This window comes from Centruroides vittatus, unplaced genomic scaffold, assembly GCF_030686945.1.
Source record: "Centruroides vittatus isolate TY-2023 unplaced genomic scaffold, ASM3068694v2 contig_417, whole genome shotgun sequence".
NCBI lineage: Eukaryota > Metazoa > Arthropoda > Arachnida > Scorpiones > Buthidae > Centruroides > Centruroides vittatus.
This window is the reverse complement of record NW_027122227.1, coordinates 1226997-1244693: the sequence shown is the minus strand read 5'-3', so window position 1 is coordinate 1244693 and position 17697 is coordinate 1226997. Positions and strand designations below refer to the sequence as shown.

Genomic DNA, 17697 nt, shown 5'->3' with positions numbered 1-17697 from the left:
TATATGCTACCATATATTCTACAATGATTTTGTAATCAATTAAAAACTTACCTCTAATATTTTCCATATGTTATCTGCATCAAGACAATTTGGTCTCCATTTAAAGTAAGGTTTTAATGAATGTTTATGATTACCAATTAAAGGACCTATAATTAAATACATTTAATAATTTAATTCAAATATAATTAAATTTCATAAGTTATAATTTTAAATATTTTAATATTTGAATTATAAAATAGCACAGTATAATACAATAACAATAGAATAGACAACAAATTCACTGCTGAAAGAAAAAAGTAATATGCTAAACCTTTCTTTCATATATGATTTATTATATTATATCATATTATATCTAATTTGATTATTTGTTGTTATACACAATAAATAATTGAATCAGAAAATCAAAATACGTAATATAAGTTTAGATGATTAGATATAGGCGAATTCTGAAGTTATTTGCAACTCACCTATATCAATAATAATAACCAACTGATAACATTAAACAGGGGACTTAATTAAATAAGACTACATTAGTGGAAAATCTAATTTTATTGATTCTGACATTAAAAAGATGTGTTAAAACAAAAAATGTATAACTTGAATAAAAACACATTAGACTTTATTTTTCATGATTAATGTTTTTCATCACCTCAACGACCTTTAGGACCAACGTTTCTGAATTGGAATGCTCATAGAACAATGTTGTATGCCACATCAACTATTGTATAAGATTGGGCTATTTTTTTGTGATTACAATTGCTGAAATTATAATAGCCTGATCTTATATGGCAGTTGGTGTGGCTTTATACTAATGAATTGGGTTTTGAGAGATGTTTAAAGCATTGTAAATGTCTCAAAAACATCCCAGTTTTCAAATGCATTTTAAATTTAAAAATTTGTATTTACTGGAGTTAATTATGGTTCTTTAGATTGTTTTGTTTCATAACTTGAATATTAATAAATTCTAATTACAGTAGGGTCTCTGTAATCTGACAGATATTGGACACCCGTCAGATTATGGCAAATTGTCAAATTACTGAATTTTCTGTGTATGTACTGTGCATACTGTACACTTGAACCAAAGATTAGTTTATCACAGTGCTTCTCAAACTTTTTTGGATCATCACCCCTTTGGTTGTGACTGTTATTAATGCCCCTGTTCTGTATACATGGACCCTCCTATCATGCCTAATGTCCCCTTGAATAATTCCAATGTCCCCAAGGGGTGACATCGCCCACTTTTAAAAACACTGGCTTATCTTATTAATCATGATTGTGACTGTTTTTTCAATTGCACAAGCAACAAACAATTAGCGACTGACAGTATACACACATTGTATTGTAAATCAGTCTCTCTCTGTCACATACATCAAGTAGTAACATAAATTTTGCTGCCGTAAGGCAAAGTGCTGGATATGAGACATGTCGGACTGTGAGTGACAGACTCTATTGATTCTACTGTATTATAATTAATTAATAGTAATTCATTCAATGCCTGATATTCTGTAGTATAATGGTACCATCTTTACTATCATTGTTAATTTAGGAGCAGTTATCTCCAGTCCTTATCTTATTCTATATTACAAATGAAGTCCATAAGATTTTATTTGTATTATAAAATAAAGAATAAATTGAATTTTGTTGTAATAATGTCAGAATTATTAATTTTTTTCCCTTAGAAATATGTATTATTTACACAAAATAAATTATTTTTATGCCTTAATTGTGCATGCAAAGTCTTTGTGCATCAAACATGGATATTTAGTTTTTATTTTCAGTTTTGCAGGGTAGAAGGCTTCTTGAAGGCTTCTTCTGTAGCTACAATTTCTATGTTTTTTTCATTAGCAACACCAAAAGTTATTTTAATGTTGTAAGAGAATTCCATAGGAATCTTTGTATTCTTCTGTCTCCTACACATCAGTGAATATGCCAATCAATTTCACCAAAATCTTCATAAAATCACATTGGAAAATGTTACAAACATTTTTGAAATTATAAATAATTAGATAATAATATGTCAATATTGCCTATAATATTAGATAGTATTTGGATTTTAAATTAAACTGTAATTTTATTATATGTTACTAACATCAATATTATGCAGTAACTTAATTTTACTAGATTTTTTTGTGTTGCTTGCAGTGGTCTTGAATGTTCATGAAAACAAACTGGAATAAAACAAATACTATTACAGATTATTATGTGCTTTGCTTTTGAACTGGCTTTTAAAAGTGTAGGGAGAGACAATTTTCTTTGCTAACAAGAAAAGTTACAGGAAAATTAAATTCCCTAATGGTCTCTCAGACCATGTCGTGTTAGCTGAGAGTAACAACAGCTAGAACATTGAAGTGAAAAATGTTTTATACTATTGTAGATTGAAAAAATAACAATTAAAATGATTAATGTTTTAAGCACTGATTAAGACCAACAATAATTATGCATAATCAACCATATGCATTTTTATTCTATCAGCCTCAACTTTTTAAGAATGTCTATTGCCTAAAGACAATGATTATTGTAATAAAAATTTGGCTGTAGTTATCAAAGTTTTTTTTTACTAATTTTGATATAATTAAATGACTGCTGACAACATCTATAAAGAAAGAGACTACTACTGCTTCTTAAGATATCCAAATTGTTTATTTTAAAAAACGTCTCTGGTTCTTCATGAATCATCATCAGTTTAACATTTCAAACTGACATTCCAAGAAATGCCTTATGAAACAGCTTTCTAAACATTTTAAAAATGAACAATGCATTTAATAAAAAAACTTTTTAAAATTATTGTATAAAAATAACAGTTATACTCAAATCTTATGTAGTATTTAAATGTTTAATCCAATAATTTATAGAAAATAAAAAGCGTTTACAATTCTACTACAAAGTTTCTTGTATAAGTCTGGTAACTATGTTAGAAAAAAAGTCTATATAATTTAATTTAGGCTTCTAGCAATCATGCAACTCTTTTATGTCATTGGAATTTATAACAATTACATATTTAGCCATAAATGGTCCATTTTAATCTATCCTCTGGAATAACTCAAAAAATAGGTATCCTATAAAAAATATCACTGAATTAAAAATGTTAATTTCAAGAGGGCAACAAAGAGAGACAATGGAACTACTAGTTTTATCATGGATGGTACTGTAATCGGGAACTAGTGAAGATGGGATTAATTTCATTTTCTTGGATGGAAATTCCCCATTCTTTTATTGTATATTATGATTATACTGTACAGTACATTAATTGAAAGTGAATTGGACAATGTAGACCAATACAATGATCCACACAATCACTGGATTTGACGTCACATGATTTTTATTTGTGGGGATATTTTTAAAATGTTGTCGATGAACAGGAACCACAACTAGGGAAGATATGTATGCCTGGAAACAAAATTCACCTGCTACATTGAACAAACAAATAACTGTTGATTACAACCATAGAGTTTCAGCCATATACAAGCAAATAGCTAAATATTTGGAGGCTAAACTTTGCTTCTGGAGAAATCCCACAGTATAAAAGTTACTACATAATAGTAAAGATGATACAGACTATAACAACACATCATGTGTACACTCTATCCCAATAACAGATGAAAGATTTGAAAATCAATTTATGTACATAGGTTCTGCAAATAGATTGTCAAAATGCAGGCATAAAGAACAAAAATACAATATAGATAATAATAAACTAACAACTACTTTGGCAAAGCACAACAGAGTCCGAGGTGTCTGCAATACTAAACAATGCTCAATTATAAAATCAGCTTTTGATGAACAGCATTTAAAAACACTCAATACATTAGAGATCTAGAAAGCAGCATTAAAAAATAAATGCATTAATTATAAAGACTGATTCCCTTTCTGGTGCTTGGAAGTCCTTCGACAACCACCTGGAAACAAGGGGCAACTTCATATGGAGAGAAAGTGTAAATTATGAGGGCATGATATGTGCTTAATTATATCCTATAATAATTTTGCAATATTAAAAGACAAAGTATCTTTTAAATATTGCAAAATTATTATAGGATATAATTAACAGCCTTTACTTTAACATACAAAGTATACTTAATTTTATGGATTGGATACTTTAAAATTAAACTTTAATGTCATAGAATGCATTTAACATTTGTCTGCGGAATATCAAAACAATGTATTTTTCAAATGCAAATTGCTAGACCTGAAGCATGTTTATGAATAAACTATGATAAACAAACGTTTTCAAATAAACTAAAGTTGAAAAAGTATCAAAGGTATTCTTTTAATGTTAATATAGAATTTTAAGGGAATTTTAGAATTTTAATTTTTACAATTTATATTGAAGGCTGAAAACATTCGGAAGTTTTGTTTAGTTCAATTACTGGTAAAAAAGGTTTTGTTTGTGACAGTTCATTTTTCACTCCAGTATTTCTGATTAGAAGACTGTTATAGAATTTTAAACTTTGTATACTTGTAAACAACCACTCACCACACTGGGATATAGTTAATCACATACTATGAACTAATTACGGTGTGTAGATAATGAAAACGAACAAAAGAAAACCCCGATGAAAAACTCAAAAGGAGTTCGAAAATGTTCATTTTTGTTATCTACACACCATAATTGGTTCAGAGTACGTGATTTGTATACTTGCTTTCAATAGTAAACTTTTCCAATAGATAATACACGATAATGAATTCATTTCTCTGTTTGCTCATTTTTAGCTTTTTAAATATGTTAAAAATTGAATGGTAAGATTACTATTTTTCTTAAAGAGGAAAATTCAAAAACTTTTGTATTTGATTGAAACTTATAGAAGCTATAAATTCTATAATAAATTAATTTTCAGAAGGCTCGTTGTTATTTTTGAAGAAATAATTTTAAATTATCTTAAGAATATTGTAAAATATTAAGTATAAGCATTATTGATTGTATATTATATTTATATGTAAAATGGTGTCATCCAAATAAAATTTTATATTAATTAGTAAGACTGTTAATACAGGGTAATTCATATAGACCCAAACAGAAATTTTGTATTATAAATTTTAAATGAGTGAACGAAATTCAATGAGATTTTCAGGAAATGTGCCTCCACTTGTGTTGAATACATTGAGTGCTGAAACGTGCTGTGAGCTGTAACTTAGACACAACTCGGCCCTTTTTTTAGAGACTGCTGCATATGTATGGATTTTTACAGAATTTGTTGAATAACTTTATGAATTAGAACTGACAAAGGGCTACTTTCAGCAAGTTAGAGTGATTTGTCACACACCATACGAGTCAATGGCAACAATCGAGAGCTTTTTTGAAGACCATATCATCTCCAAAAATCTGGGACTGCCAAAGTTGTCCAAACCTTAGTAGCATGGCCTTCTTTTTGTGGGGCTACCTTAAGGAAAGAGGATACCATAACATACTCTGAATGATTGATGACTTAAAGGATAACAATAGGAATGAGATTTCAAACATTGATGATGCAACATTGAGATGTGTTATCAACAACATGCAATGATTCATTGACATGTGCCCAGCAGAAGCAGTGGCCACTTCCAATACTTGCTGTGATGTGACGTGTTCAAGGAAAATAGAGGTACATTTCCTGAGAATCTCATAAATTTCCATTCATTTGTTTAGATTTATAATAAAAAAATTTGGGTTTATGTTTATATAAATCACCCTGTAGTATCACTATTTTATATAGGTACTTTGTATGATGTATAAATATAGTAATGTTTCAGCCTTTATAAGATATTTTAGAAAATTATAGCTTAATATTGAAGCTAACATCAGAACAAAAATTATATATACTTATACATACTTTGATAGATTCTTAAATGAGCTGCACTTAACCTCAAAATACTTGTTTTATCTAGTCTTTTACTTGACATGGAAACCATAGGAACAATGTTGGCTAATTCGCTGATGTAACTGTTCAGTTTGTATCTTCTTTGCTTTTCAGCTAAGTTCCTTTGAATTCTTGTGCTAATTTCAAAAAATAAAAGTAATAATTAAAGCTAATTTGATTATAATTTTATTAATTTAAAGAATTTGTAGAATTCATATTACATTAAAAATTTTATTGAAGTAAAATATTAATGCATTAATATGAAAAAATTTTTAGATTACAAAAATGCACTATTTAGTCTATATTAAAATATCTTTATAATTTATTAAATAAACAAATAAAACAAATTCAAATATTTTTCAAAGTAAAATAATATAATTTGTTAGTTTGAGATCTTTTTACTCTCTATCATCAAAGAAAAACAGAAGGAAGCATTTAAGCTAATGAATGCCATTGTATAAAAATGCCCCTACACACACAGAAACAAAGAACTATTGCATTTATCATTAAATGCTGTAATAAATTAACACTTTTTAGTTTTCATGACATATATACTATATTTAAAAATACATATTTTAGGATATAAATCATTTTGTTAAACGTTTTATAGTTCATTAAAATGCATAATTAATAAAATCAATTTAATTATATATATGATTAATAATATAATATAATTTTATATTGATATATATAATTAAACTGTATATTCTTCTATTAATTATGAATTTTAATGAACTATAAAACATTTAACAAAATGGTTTATAGCGGTAAAGGGCCTAAAACCACAAATAAAAAAAAATCCTAGAATATGTATTTTTAAATGTCTTCAAATCTATCATGAAAATTAAAATGTTAATTTATTACAGCATTTAATGATAAAGTGCAATAGCTCTTATAAACCTTCAAAATTCATCTTGTTAAATTCTTTGATCTGGATAAGAAAATTTAATAAATTTGTCAGTACTACTGCACATTATCTGGCATGTTACATACTATAATTCTTACATTTTTGCTTTAAAGATGAATTTTATAAAGAAAAGTGTGAAGTCTGTGGCAATCTCTTTTGAGCGGAACTATAGTATAATTTGTAAATAAAAACAGAAACTGGTCTTCAAGAAAGTAGAAAAAAATTAGAACATACCAATTTTAATTCTGATATTTTACTGATATAAAACTATTACTAGCATAATCATTATTATTGATTTTAGTGCTGACATTGCAATTTCATACAAAATTTATTGCATTCAATTTTAATTTTTATTAGGAATCTTTTAAAAACTTCTTAAAAGATTTTTTAAAAGAAATAATATTTATGTGATATTTATAGCATTTATGTGACCTTATAAAGAAAATTGTCAATTCTATTTACTTCAATTGTGTAAATGTATGTGTGTAAAACTTTCAATTTTGTGTTATTTGATATTATTTTATTATCTTTTATTTGAATACTATATAAAATTTTTGTTTGTTTATTTCTAACTTAGCTATTTTGAAGTTTATACATATATATTAAAAAATGTCTTTTGTCCATCATCATCAAGGCACATTTTCAAACTGAAATTCAGTTTATTATAAAGTTTTACAGCAATTATCAGTTTATAAGTATATTACAATTATATTAAAAGATAAATCATTTTATAATACATGTTTTCCTTTTTTGTGTGTCAACAAATAAAATTGAAACATAATTTTGGAAATTTCATTTGAATCAAATCAATCAATTAAAATTTCAAACTTTAATTTAAAAAATATAAGTAATATTAAATTTAATTATAAATAAATAACTTGCTATTGTGTTTAAAACATTTTAGTTAAATTTTCAAATAGTTGAAACATACAAATATAGCCTTAATTTAAGAAAAAGTGTAGTTTAACAGTACTTTAAAAAGCTTATTAACACATGTATTCTCATATAAACAGAAAAAGAAGAAACAAAAAATATTAAATATTGAAATGTAATACTTATTTGAAAATATTTATTACATTTTCATTTCTTCTTATATATGTAACTATTCATATGATTACCTTTTATATTAAGATATTTTAATATACAGTATATAAAAGATTATTATATCTAATATATTATACACATACAATATTAAATATATATTATTTATTTATATATTGAAAAGGAAGAAAATGAAAAGGCTATAAAGTAGTTTTTACTAAAGTAGTTCTATTAAAACATAAAAATATATAAAACTATGCCAGTAAAACATTTGTTGTATTTATAAATATTGGTAGTAGTTTATTGTACTATATTTCAAATAAAATAATTTTTTGTGTTACATAAATGCTAAATTATAAAGTTATTTAATAACATTATTACAAATTAAAACCTTAAGTCATGAGTAAAATTTGAAAGAATATACTTTTTAATATAAAACTTTAAGTTTATTTGTTTTTGTAATGCTTGAAATAAAACAAAAGTTCATTTTGTGTTTTATTTATACTTTAAATGTGTGCTTATCTTATAGTATATGTCTTGTTGATTTTAATAATGTGCTTGAAAATTTTAAAGCCAAATGTGTATTTGATAATTTGATTTGTACACCAAATTTTAATATGTAACAAATGTATAACAACCGAAGAAGGACGATATGAGTCTGAAATGCATTTTGTTAAAGGTACTTAAAAAGAATTAAAAAAAAAAAAGAGTTATAACATACAGAAGTTATCATGATAAGTTGGGAAAAAACAGGACTATGGATTACTGAAATAATTTGATATAGATCCAAACAAAAAACTAAATGAACAAATTTGTTATAAATGAAACTCAAAAAATCTACAAATAAAAAATAAATCACTATCTAATCTGAACATTATGTAAGATCCAATATGTAACCATAGCATGACTACATCTTGTTAACATTTCAATGCATTTTTAACTAATACTTCAGAATAAAAAAGATTTTAAATGAATTCAGCATATTTCACGTATCAATAATTAAAGTTAGATGAGTATTCCAAATTCTTTATTATTAAAATTTCATAGATACCATGTAATTGATTTTAAAAAATTTAGTTTATCAGATTAAGATAAAATATGAAATGTGGCTAGATATGACTTCTGATAGCAACAGTTTTGTTCAAACTTAATGCATTTATAAATTTCCATAAATATCTAATCTGGATACTGATCGACGACGACACAGTACACGTGTCATCTTTAACCGTCTTTACTCCTGCATTTTTATCGTTTCCATGCCAACACTATCCGGAAGTATTATTATCTTTTCAATTTACATGCATTTACAATATAATTTTAATATGAAGAAAAAAGAATCACAAAAAATATTTCTAATTGGAAACATCTTAAACTTAATAAACAGGGACATAAATATTTTACTTTTAAAAATGAATTTATTTTACTAATGTAACAGATATTTGATTATTTGGAATATGTAAAAAGAACATTATTTATTTCTAAGACAACTAAACTTCCTATAAAATACAACTTATAAAAATAAAGATTAGATCAGAATTACGAGTATTTTGATGTATTATAAAATTATACCTCTTACAAATAAAATAACACAAAGAATATATATATTTAAGTAAGAAAATGGAGGCACAATATTATTAATCATTTTAAATTTAATGTTATAAATTTTTGAGTTGCTTATATTCAAATAAATAATGCTTTAACAACTTTTTGTAAAGACTGTACTAATTATTTTGAATGATAATTAAATACTTTTATTTTAAAGATAAAAATATAAAAAAATAAAAATATATATAATGAAATTTATTGAGTAATTTTCAAACATCTTCTTTAATCAAATTTATTTAAATTACAATAATTTAAATTAGTAATTCTGTTTGTTTAAAATGAAAATTAAAAGTAATGTAAAATAATTAATTAAAACCGAGACAGAGAAATCAAGTAAAAAATTTGTTCCTTATCGTTTTCGTTTTCAAATATTTTTGAAGTAGAAAGAATATATTCTTATTATGTAAAAAAAGTTATTAAATATAATATATAAATATACGTAATTTAATATAAATAACTTTACCAATAGGAGTAATAAAATTAGTTTACTTCTTAATTGTTATTTTGATAAACAGATGATTCAAAATGGCTAATAATGAAAGTTATTGCCAAAATTTTTAAATCTATGAATGAAAACAATGATGAAAAAATATTAAACAAATTACAAATAAAACTGAAAAATCAATTTTGTCTTATTAAAATCCAGATTGATTAAATTTTTTTTAAAATTTAATTTGATTTTTAATAACAAAATCGCTCAATCGTACCTTAATATTAATATAATGTTAAGGTAAAAATCTACTCCAACAAAAAAATGACAAAAACCTAGATAAAACTATATCTCACTTAATTTCGAACACTCTAATTAGGTTAATAACAATAGACTTACATACTTGTTATATTAATATACTAGTCAGTGGCGTAGCATGGATGTCAGCCGCCCGGGGCAGAGGAAAAATTTGCCGCCCCTTTATTTAGGTATTATTATTATTTATCGTGAAATTTTGCCGCTCCCTTAAAGTGCTGCCCGGGGCGGGCTGCTCCTGCTACCCCCACTACACTATGCCACTGATACTAGCCATATGCATTGCTGTGCCTCAAAATGTATCTATTATAAATGTATAACACTCCCCACGGGGGGGGATTTAGAAAAATCCCTTCTTTGTGTACATTCTCTTGACATACCCTTTTAAAATGCAATCAAAAATGCAAAAAAACCACATCTAAAATACAGTAGAGTATTGTTTATCCAAATCAATTGGGGGCTGGGGTTGTTCAGATAACTAATTTTTCGGATAACCGATTATGTACAAAAAAAAAATACTGTATGTATCAATGGAAACTATTTACTTTGCTATCAAGATCTGCATGTAATTTTTGGGCAATTTTTATCTTTTGCCTCAGTACCATATTATTCCTTGCCACGAACCTAGTACACCAGGATACAGTGGCATTAAATCTGTTGCTTTGATCTGGGTTAGATTTGGCCTACTAAAATGCAAACAAACATATTTTATTTCATGTCACTACATAACCGTTTTGGCAATGCTCATTCATCCATCATGTCTGCTACATGTTTTTTTTTGAGTTCTGGCCAATGTGGGGTGCCTCTTCTTAATGCACACTTGGCATACTCTTTAATGCTTTTTCATTTGCTTTCTAGTCCCAAACCATCTTTTCTGTTACTCCATATTGTCTTGCAGTTATTATGTTCCATGGCAAAGTTTACAACTGTAAGTTTGAAACTGGCTTCATATTTCTTTCTTCTTGCTGGTGGAGCCATGATGGGGTTCTTCTTCTTCTTCTATCTCATATGGAGAGTTTAGCACTGATGACCATGATGGGGTTTTGATTGTTGGACATTTTTATACCGGCCCACCCTTGTATCCTATTACTGTACCTCCTTCTCTGCCTCTCAGATCTCGCACATGCACGCTCACGCCGCTTCACTGCAGTCCTCAGGAGTAAGATCTGAGAGGCAGAGAAAGAGGTACGATAATAGGATACATACAAGGACGAGTGAAAAATGCATGTTTTTCTGGTCACAGCACCACTCTCTCTCTATCCATACCCCGGGCATCCCGGCCGACTGCAACACCGCCCTATAAGACGACCCCCGACTTTTGAGATTTTCCTGAGTTAAAAAGTCGTCTTATACGTCGGAAAATACAGTATATTAACTTATCCCATGTTGAAATTTTTCTCCGTTGAGTGTCGCTTCGCGTTGAATTTTCGTCGATGTTAAGCCTAACGTAAATTTTTAATAATAATAACCGTGGCTATTGTATCGTTATAAATTATTTCTTTATTTTGTACAAAATAAATATATTGAAAAATATAAAAACAAAAAAAAATTATATTTTAGAAGTTAATCTAGTCGCAAATTTTTTAATGGCATCACTGTTCTTTTTAATGTCCGATATTGTGGCAATTTCAACTTCATAGTTCCGAGCTAAGCTTGATCCGCTAGCACCACACTTCAACTGATCTATTATTTTAAGTTTATCGGAAACACTGAGAACAACGTGTTTACGTTTAGTCGCCATTGCGAACGGTACAACAACTATAGCATGATCTGTTACAAGTATAAAATTCACAGATCCAAAATTAATGTCCCCGATGGAAACGGATTTCGATTCAGCACGACACACGTCCCAACACACACTCCTCAGAAAAACACCACACAAAAGTGCCAGTGCTGCCAGCTAAAACACACACACCAAGAAAAAAAAATATTAGAGTAGCCCAAGACATAGCCAAAGATGCAGCGCTACAGCACTAGCGAAAGTGTAAATTTGCCGACTGGAACGCTTTCGGTTAACCGGCGTTTCGGTCGATCGGCTTTCGTATAACGACGCTCTACTGTAGTATAATAGAAGCCGAGTTCTTCACGGTCAGCCTTAATCCTGTCCTTCTCCCCCGCGGGGGTGAATTTCGACATCTATATAATATAAAAGCACGCGCGTATTCGAATGCAACGTTGTGTCAAAATTTTAAAGCAATCGATTAAGAACTTTCCGAGATTTTGAACAAACGAACATTTACATTTTTATTTATATAGACAAGATTCTGGAATTTCCCAGAATACAATGCCAATACAAGAAAATTAATTCACTAATAGAAAAAAAGTTATTTACAGTAATCAAATATTTTATTTGAAAATATCGCATTTGATTGCTGTAAATAACTTTTTAACCGCACTAAAAAATTTATATATTACATTTTTAAACATAAGATCGTGCAGTTAAAATTCGAATAGAATTATAACATAGTAAATCAAATATTTGATTCGTCCAAATACTAAAACTGAATATAAAAGGAGAGAATGGAAACTATTTTATTCTTCATTAACCTATTTTGCATGTACTGTACTTGGCATAACATTCTGATTAGCAATTTTTCATGTCAGACTTTATACGTAGATAAGTATGTAGGTCAATTTTGGTTCACGAGAAATTTCAGAAGTACAGTACATACATTTGGTTTAATTATATTATTTCATTGGTTTTCACACAATTTTTGAGTAAATAAATAAATATATATATATATAAATAAATTGACTTAGGAAAGAACGTTTTAAATTTAATTTTTCTTTTTTATCTTCTAATAGCGTTATAATCACTAGAACTATGAATAAATTCATAAAAATCTAATAATTATGACGCTATATAAAAAGAGAATTCGAAAATACACATAATCATCAAATTGATACAAAAATTTTTGTGGAAAAGTGATATTTTATTCAGTATACGTTCCACTATTATTTCAACAGTGAATATACAGTACCTACAATATCATATTAACAACAGAAAAGTTAAATACGTGTGAAATGTTTTAAGATATAAACTGGAAACCAGAAAAGGAAAAATAAGGACACTTTGTTTTTAAAAATACTTTTCATGTGATATAAGATTTTTATAAAAGTTATCAAGGGTTAGATTATGGCTTCCTGTAGTGTCAATAAAGTGTATATTGAATATAGAGTATATAGCAGAGATAATAAGAGAGTATATAGGAACGATTTGCATGCAGACATTTATCACTGAAACACAAAGTATAATACAAAATTTCAAATCACTAAGATCTTCGAATAAATATTTTAAACACGTTAAAATTTACGTTAGCGAGACGAAATAACAAATAAACAAGCAATAAGAACTATTACTATCAGACATAATAAAAAATAAATTATTTTGTATTAGACGATAATATGCATCAACATAAAAACATTTAATATCATCATACACAATTTTCGATATTGAGTTAAGATCCACTTTCCTGAAGATTTGAATAAAAACTATTTGGATAGGTGTAAGAAATAAATAACTTAAAACGAATTCACGATAACTGAAGCGTGAATCATGATTATTCCTAACTGTTTCTATTATTGTTAGTTTTTAAACTTTTCAGTCTTTTATTACATGTACTAAAACGTAAGATTTGTTAGTTGGTGGAAAATTTATTTGATTATTTACTTATTTCAATCAAATAAAATGATACGCCGCTTTTAAAAGTTTAAAATCAGATATTCTTTTTAGTCTATAAAGATAGGAGTTAAGTAATTTAGTCCCAATATGAATAAAAAAAAAGTAATCGGAATCAACAACTTTAAATAACTATAAACTGAATTTATAATTTATCTGATAGAAGTAGAAACTTTTGATTTAATAGGATTCCACCAGATGAATATGAGACCCAATTGCTAAATCTGACAACTTAAATATGTATGATATCATTAGATAACGATAATTTGTGAGGGATTTAAATTGAAAATAATAATAATAATAAAGGTCTAAAGAACATCGAGCGATAGATGAAACAGTAAATTAATCTTTTCGAATAATTGTCAAACAATTCTGTATAAAATTATAACCTCTAGGCTAAAGCAACGTTTCGGTACAATAAACACTGTGCCAAAACGCTTCCTAACACAGAGGTTATAAGCTAAAATTAATGTCGTCACCAGCTTGATGAGATCTTGTAAAAACACAAATGACAAAGACACTTAAGATAAAGTACAATTAAAAAATGCAAGTTTTTTTTAATGTACTAGCGTTATATTTTATGCTATCGTCTTTAACTTTCTTTTAGTGTAACAAGAATACGATTTACGACAGCATAAAACAAAACATTATTTTACTCGTTTACTCCATGAAAATTGCAAATATATAAATGTTTTCGTTTATTTTACTTTATTCATTTTAATCTTCTTGTTGGAAAAGTTAATACAGTCAAACCTGTTTTTATGCGGGGGATAGGGACCGCATTAAAAAAAACGCATAAAAGAAAATCTCACGAAACTTCACGAATGGCTGTAAATAATAGTTTTCGCGACACAATTAAAAAATATTTTTTTTATGCGGTCAACAGGGACCGCATAAAAAAGTTTCACATAAAAAATAACTCAAAACCGTACGAAATAGAATTTATTGACAACAGATGTCAGCACTTGACTGCATCGTCTGGTCTATCGTCTGTTTTACATATTTTTGTCCAGGTGATGTTTTGTTGACTTAAAAAGTAAATTATTTCATTTTTCGCATATTCATGCAATAATATTACTGTAATAAGTGCATTTATGCTATAATAAGTTTATTTAGCTATAATAAGTCAACGTAAGACATGACGAATCGCACGAGACTAGTCGCCAACTATACCGCACAAATTAAAAATTCGCATTAAAAAAATCGCACAAATAAAAATCGCACATAAAAAGAGCGCATAAAAACAGGTTTGACTGTATTTGTTTTTGTAAAGTATCTTTAAAAATATAAATTTTTATTGAATTTTTAAAGGTTCTGTTAAACAACAGAAAATGTTTTAAAAACACTGATTAATAAATTAGATTTTATAATAAGGTTACAATTTTATTAAACTGAATTATTACTATAATTAAATGCATCCTCAAATCTTAGTAAAAACTCTGAAAGAATTGAAAGAATCATCAAATACAGCTGTATAATCATTCAGTAATTCTTGTCAATTTTTCCTTGTTCAGTGTTATCCGTGCACTGACTAGTCCAGACGACAAGAAAATTTGGGGGGGGGGGAATTTCTCTAGAATAGAGGCGCGAAAAACTTTTTTCGTTGTGCCCACTTTATGACTGGTTCAATATTCGTATCCTCCTTCTCCTATCCATATTTTAAAAAATGCTTAAATGTTAAGAATACAACAACAAAAATAGAATTTTATAAAAATAAATGATAATATCTAGAAAAAATACTCATAATAAATAAATACTGTATATGTATTGAAAATTAGAAAAATTCTATACCTGCGTTAAGCATTTTCGCGCTCAACAGTACATTTTTATACATTATACTAATAATGATGTATAAAATAGAGACGTTTACTCAAATATTAATTAATTAATTAAAGACAGAATGTTTATTTTTATTACAATCTTTGAAAAACGCCGGAAGTATAGGTGTGCAAACACGAGGAGAGAACATTGTCATCTGCTCAGAAGACGTAGTGTGCTATGTTTAAAATTTTAATATAATAAATGACAAAAAAAAAAAAAAAACAAATATACAAATTGTATTAGCTCAATATACCACCGAATAGAACACACACAAAAAAATAGCATATAGCAACTAGCTAAATTATAAAAGATTTAGCATTTTAAAAATTTTCATTAGCCCAAACTGTCTAAGTAGCCAACTGAATAACATTGTCTTTCCCTAGATTTGCGCCTAGATTTAGGTGGCAAACAGCTAAATAAACAAACCAATGGCACATATGAAACGAATTATGCCATTGATTTTCTTAGCCATTTGCTACAGTTTCTTCCAGGAATCTCCTGTAGAGTTCAAACTACCTTGGATAAACGGACTAGATCAAGTATACACCAGAATAGCTTTGTCTCTGTTCCAATATAACTTAGGCCTAGCAAATTCGACAAGTGGAATAACATTTTCTATTTTAAATCCATTCTACTCTGCAACTTGTGATAACTGACATAATTGCGATGCAACTAGAGAAATAATATATCAAACTACAAAATATGTATTTTAGAATGGATTTTTCCATTATGGTCCTTGCAGTTAGCAACTTTCTTGATTGCTTGCAGAAAAAAAATTTCTCCATCCCTGCCTTAGTCCCTCGAAAATCCGACCGGCTCTTAGTTTATCTTGTCTTCTCTTACGAAGATATCTATATTTTGTACAAGATCCAAACAGTTAAACAAATTTTATTCAAATTTTCTACTTAACCTTCTTATGATCTTGTAAGATAATCTGAAAATTTTATCAAAAGTAACTCGTTTTTAAAGATTACTTTTATGAATAGTTCCTTAGGATCTTAAAATAGGCAGTTATTAGCCCATAATTTCAAGGAGTTTCAAAGATCCTCTAATGAGACCGAATGAAATTTAATGACTAAAATTTTAGCTATTTTAAAGAAGATTCGAGAAATTTGATGAAGCAACTCGATGAAATCCTTTAAAACCACTGATATCATTTAAGACATAAATTGTATATATATACTACTTTTGTATGGATCCTACTCCCTGAATAGCCACATTGACAAATTTGAGTAAAGAAATTTATGCTTTAAGAACAGCGCCTGAATAATAAACAAGAAATTGCACAACATGGATAAAACAATTTGTCATTTCACTCGATGTCATATATGTGACGTAATCATACACTATAAGAATTGCCATGAAACAACAAGTACATGACATGGACTTTTGAGTAAATTAGTGTAACGTCACACATACATAAGAAATTCTATTTATAAAGTTAATAAATTTTTTACATCAAAAGGAAGATATACTCCAAGAGTATACCTTTCTTTTATAAACAAATACAAAACAATCAAAACAAAAAATCCAGCAACGAGTTGCTTAACTTTCCCGGCAACATTTGGTGGTGCCATCTGTTATGATATTTTATTTTTAAAAACTTAGTTTTAACTAATATAAAATGGCAAAAAGCTTAATTTTGAGAGTAGGGATTGTATTTATAAAAAAAAAAAAAAAAAAAAAAAAAAATGTAAATGCTAATAACGAGTTAAATCGTCTTTAAGTCTGACCCTATTGGAGATACACATGACCCCCTTTATCTCCCCACTCCCTTGTCCTTTAATCACCAAAATTTAATAGCATCAATCCCTCTAATACACAAAACTCCTTGTAAAATTTCAATTTTTTCGACAAAAAGCACAAGCGTTATTAAGTTTCGAAAAGAATGAACAAAATTGTGCCCCCCCACACACAAACATTCATACATGCAGAAAACTACCGAAATTTGTTTGCATTTCTCGACGTTTCAAGGTCCCGTGTCCAAAAATGCAGAATCTGGTATCAATTTAATATATATAATATATCTAAGTTAAACTATAATTATTATTATACCATTTACGAATGT

The 17697-nt window shown here is 27.6% G+C and overlaps 1 protein-coding gene across 2 annotated transcripts in view; it reads right to left on the bottom strand.

The window, feature by feature from the left end:
* The window catches only part of LOC136976643 (basic helix-loop-helix ARNT-like protein 2), a 132939-nt gene that overhangs the window by 42177 nt on the left and 73065 nt on the right, over window positions 1–17697 (bottom strand). For both annotated transcript variants that reach the window (XM_067271990.1, XM_067271989.1), the window contains 2 exons: window positions 5805–5968; window positions 52–146 (listed from right to left, as the gene is read on the bottom strand). In XM_067271990.1, the coding sequence (XP_067128091.1) occupies window positions 52–146; window positions 5805–5968 (259 nt within the window). The remainder of the gene's footprint in view (window positions 1–51; window positions 147–5804; window positions 5969–17697) is intronic.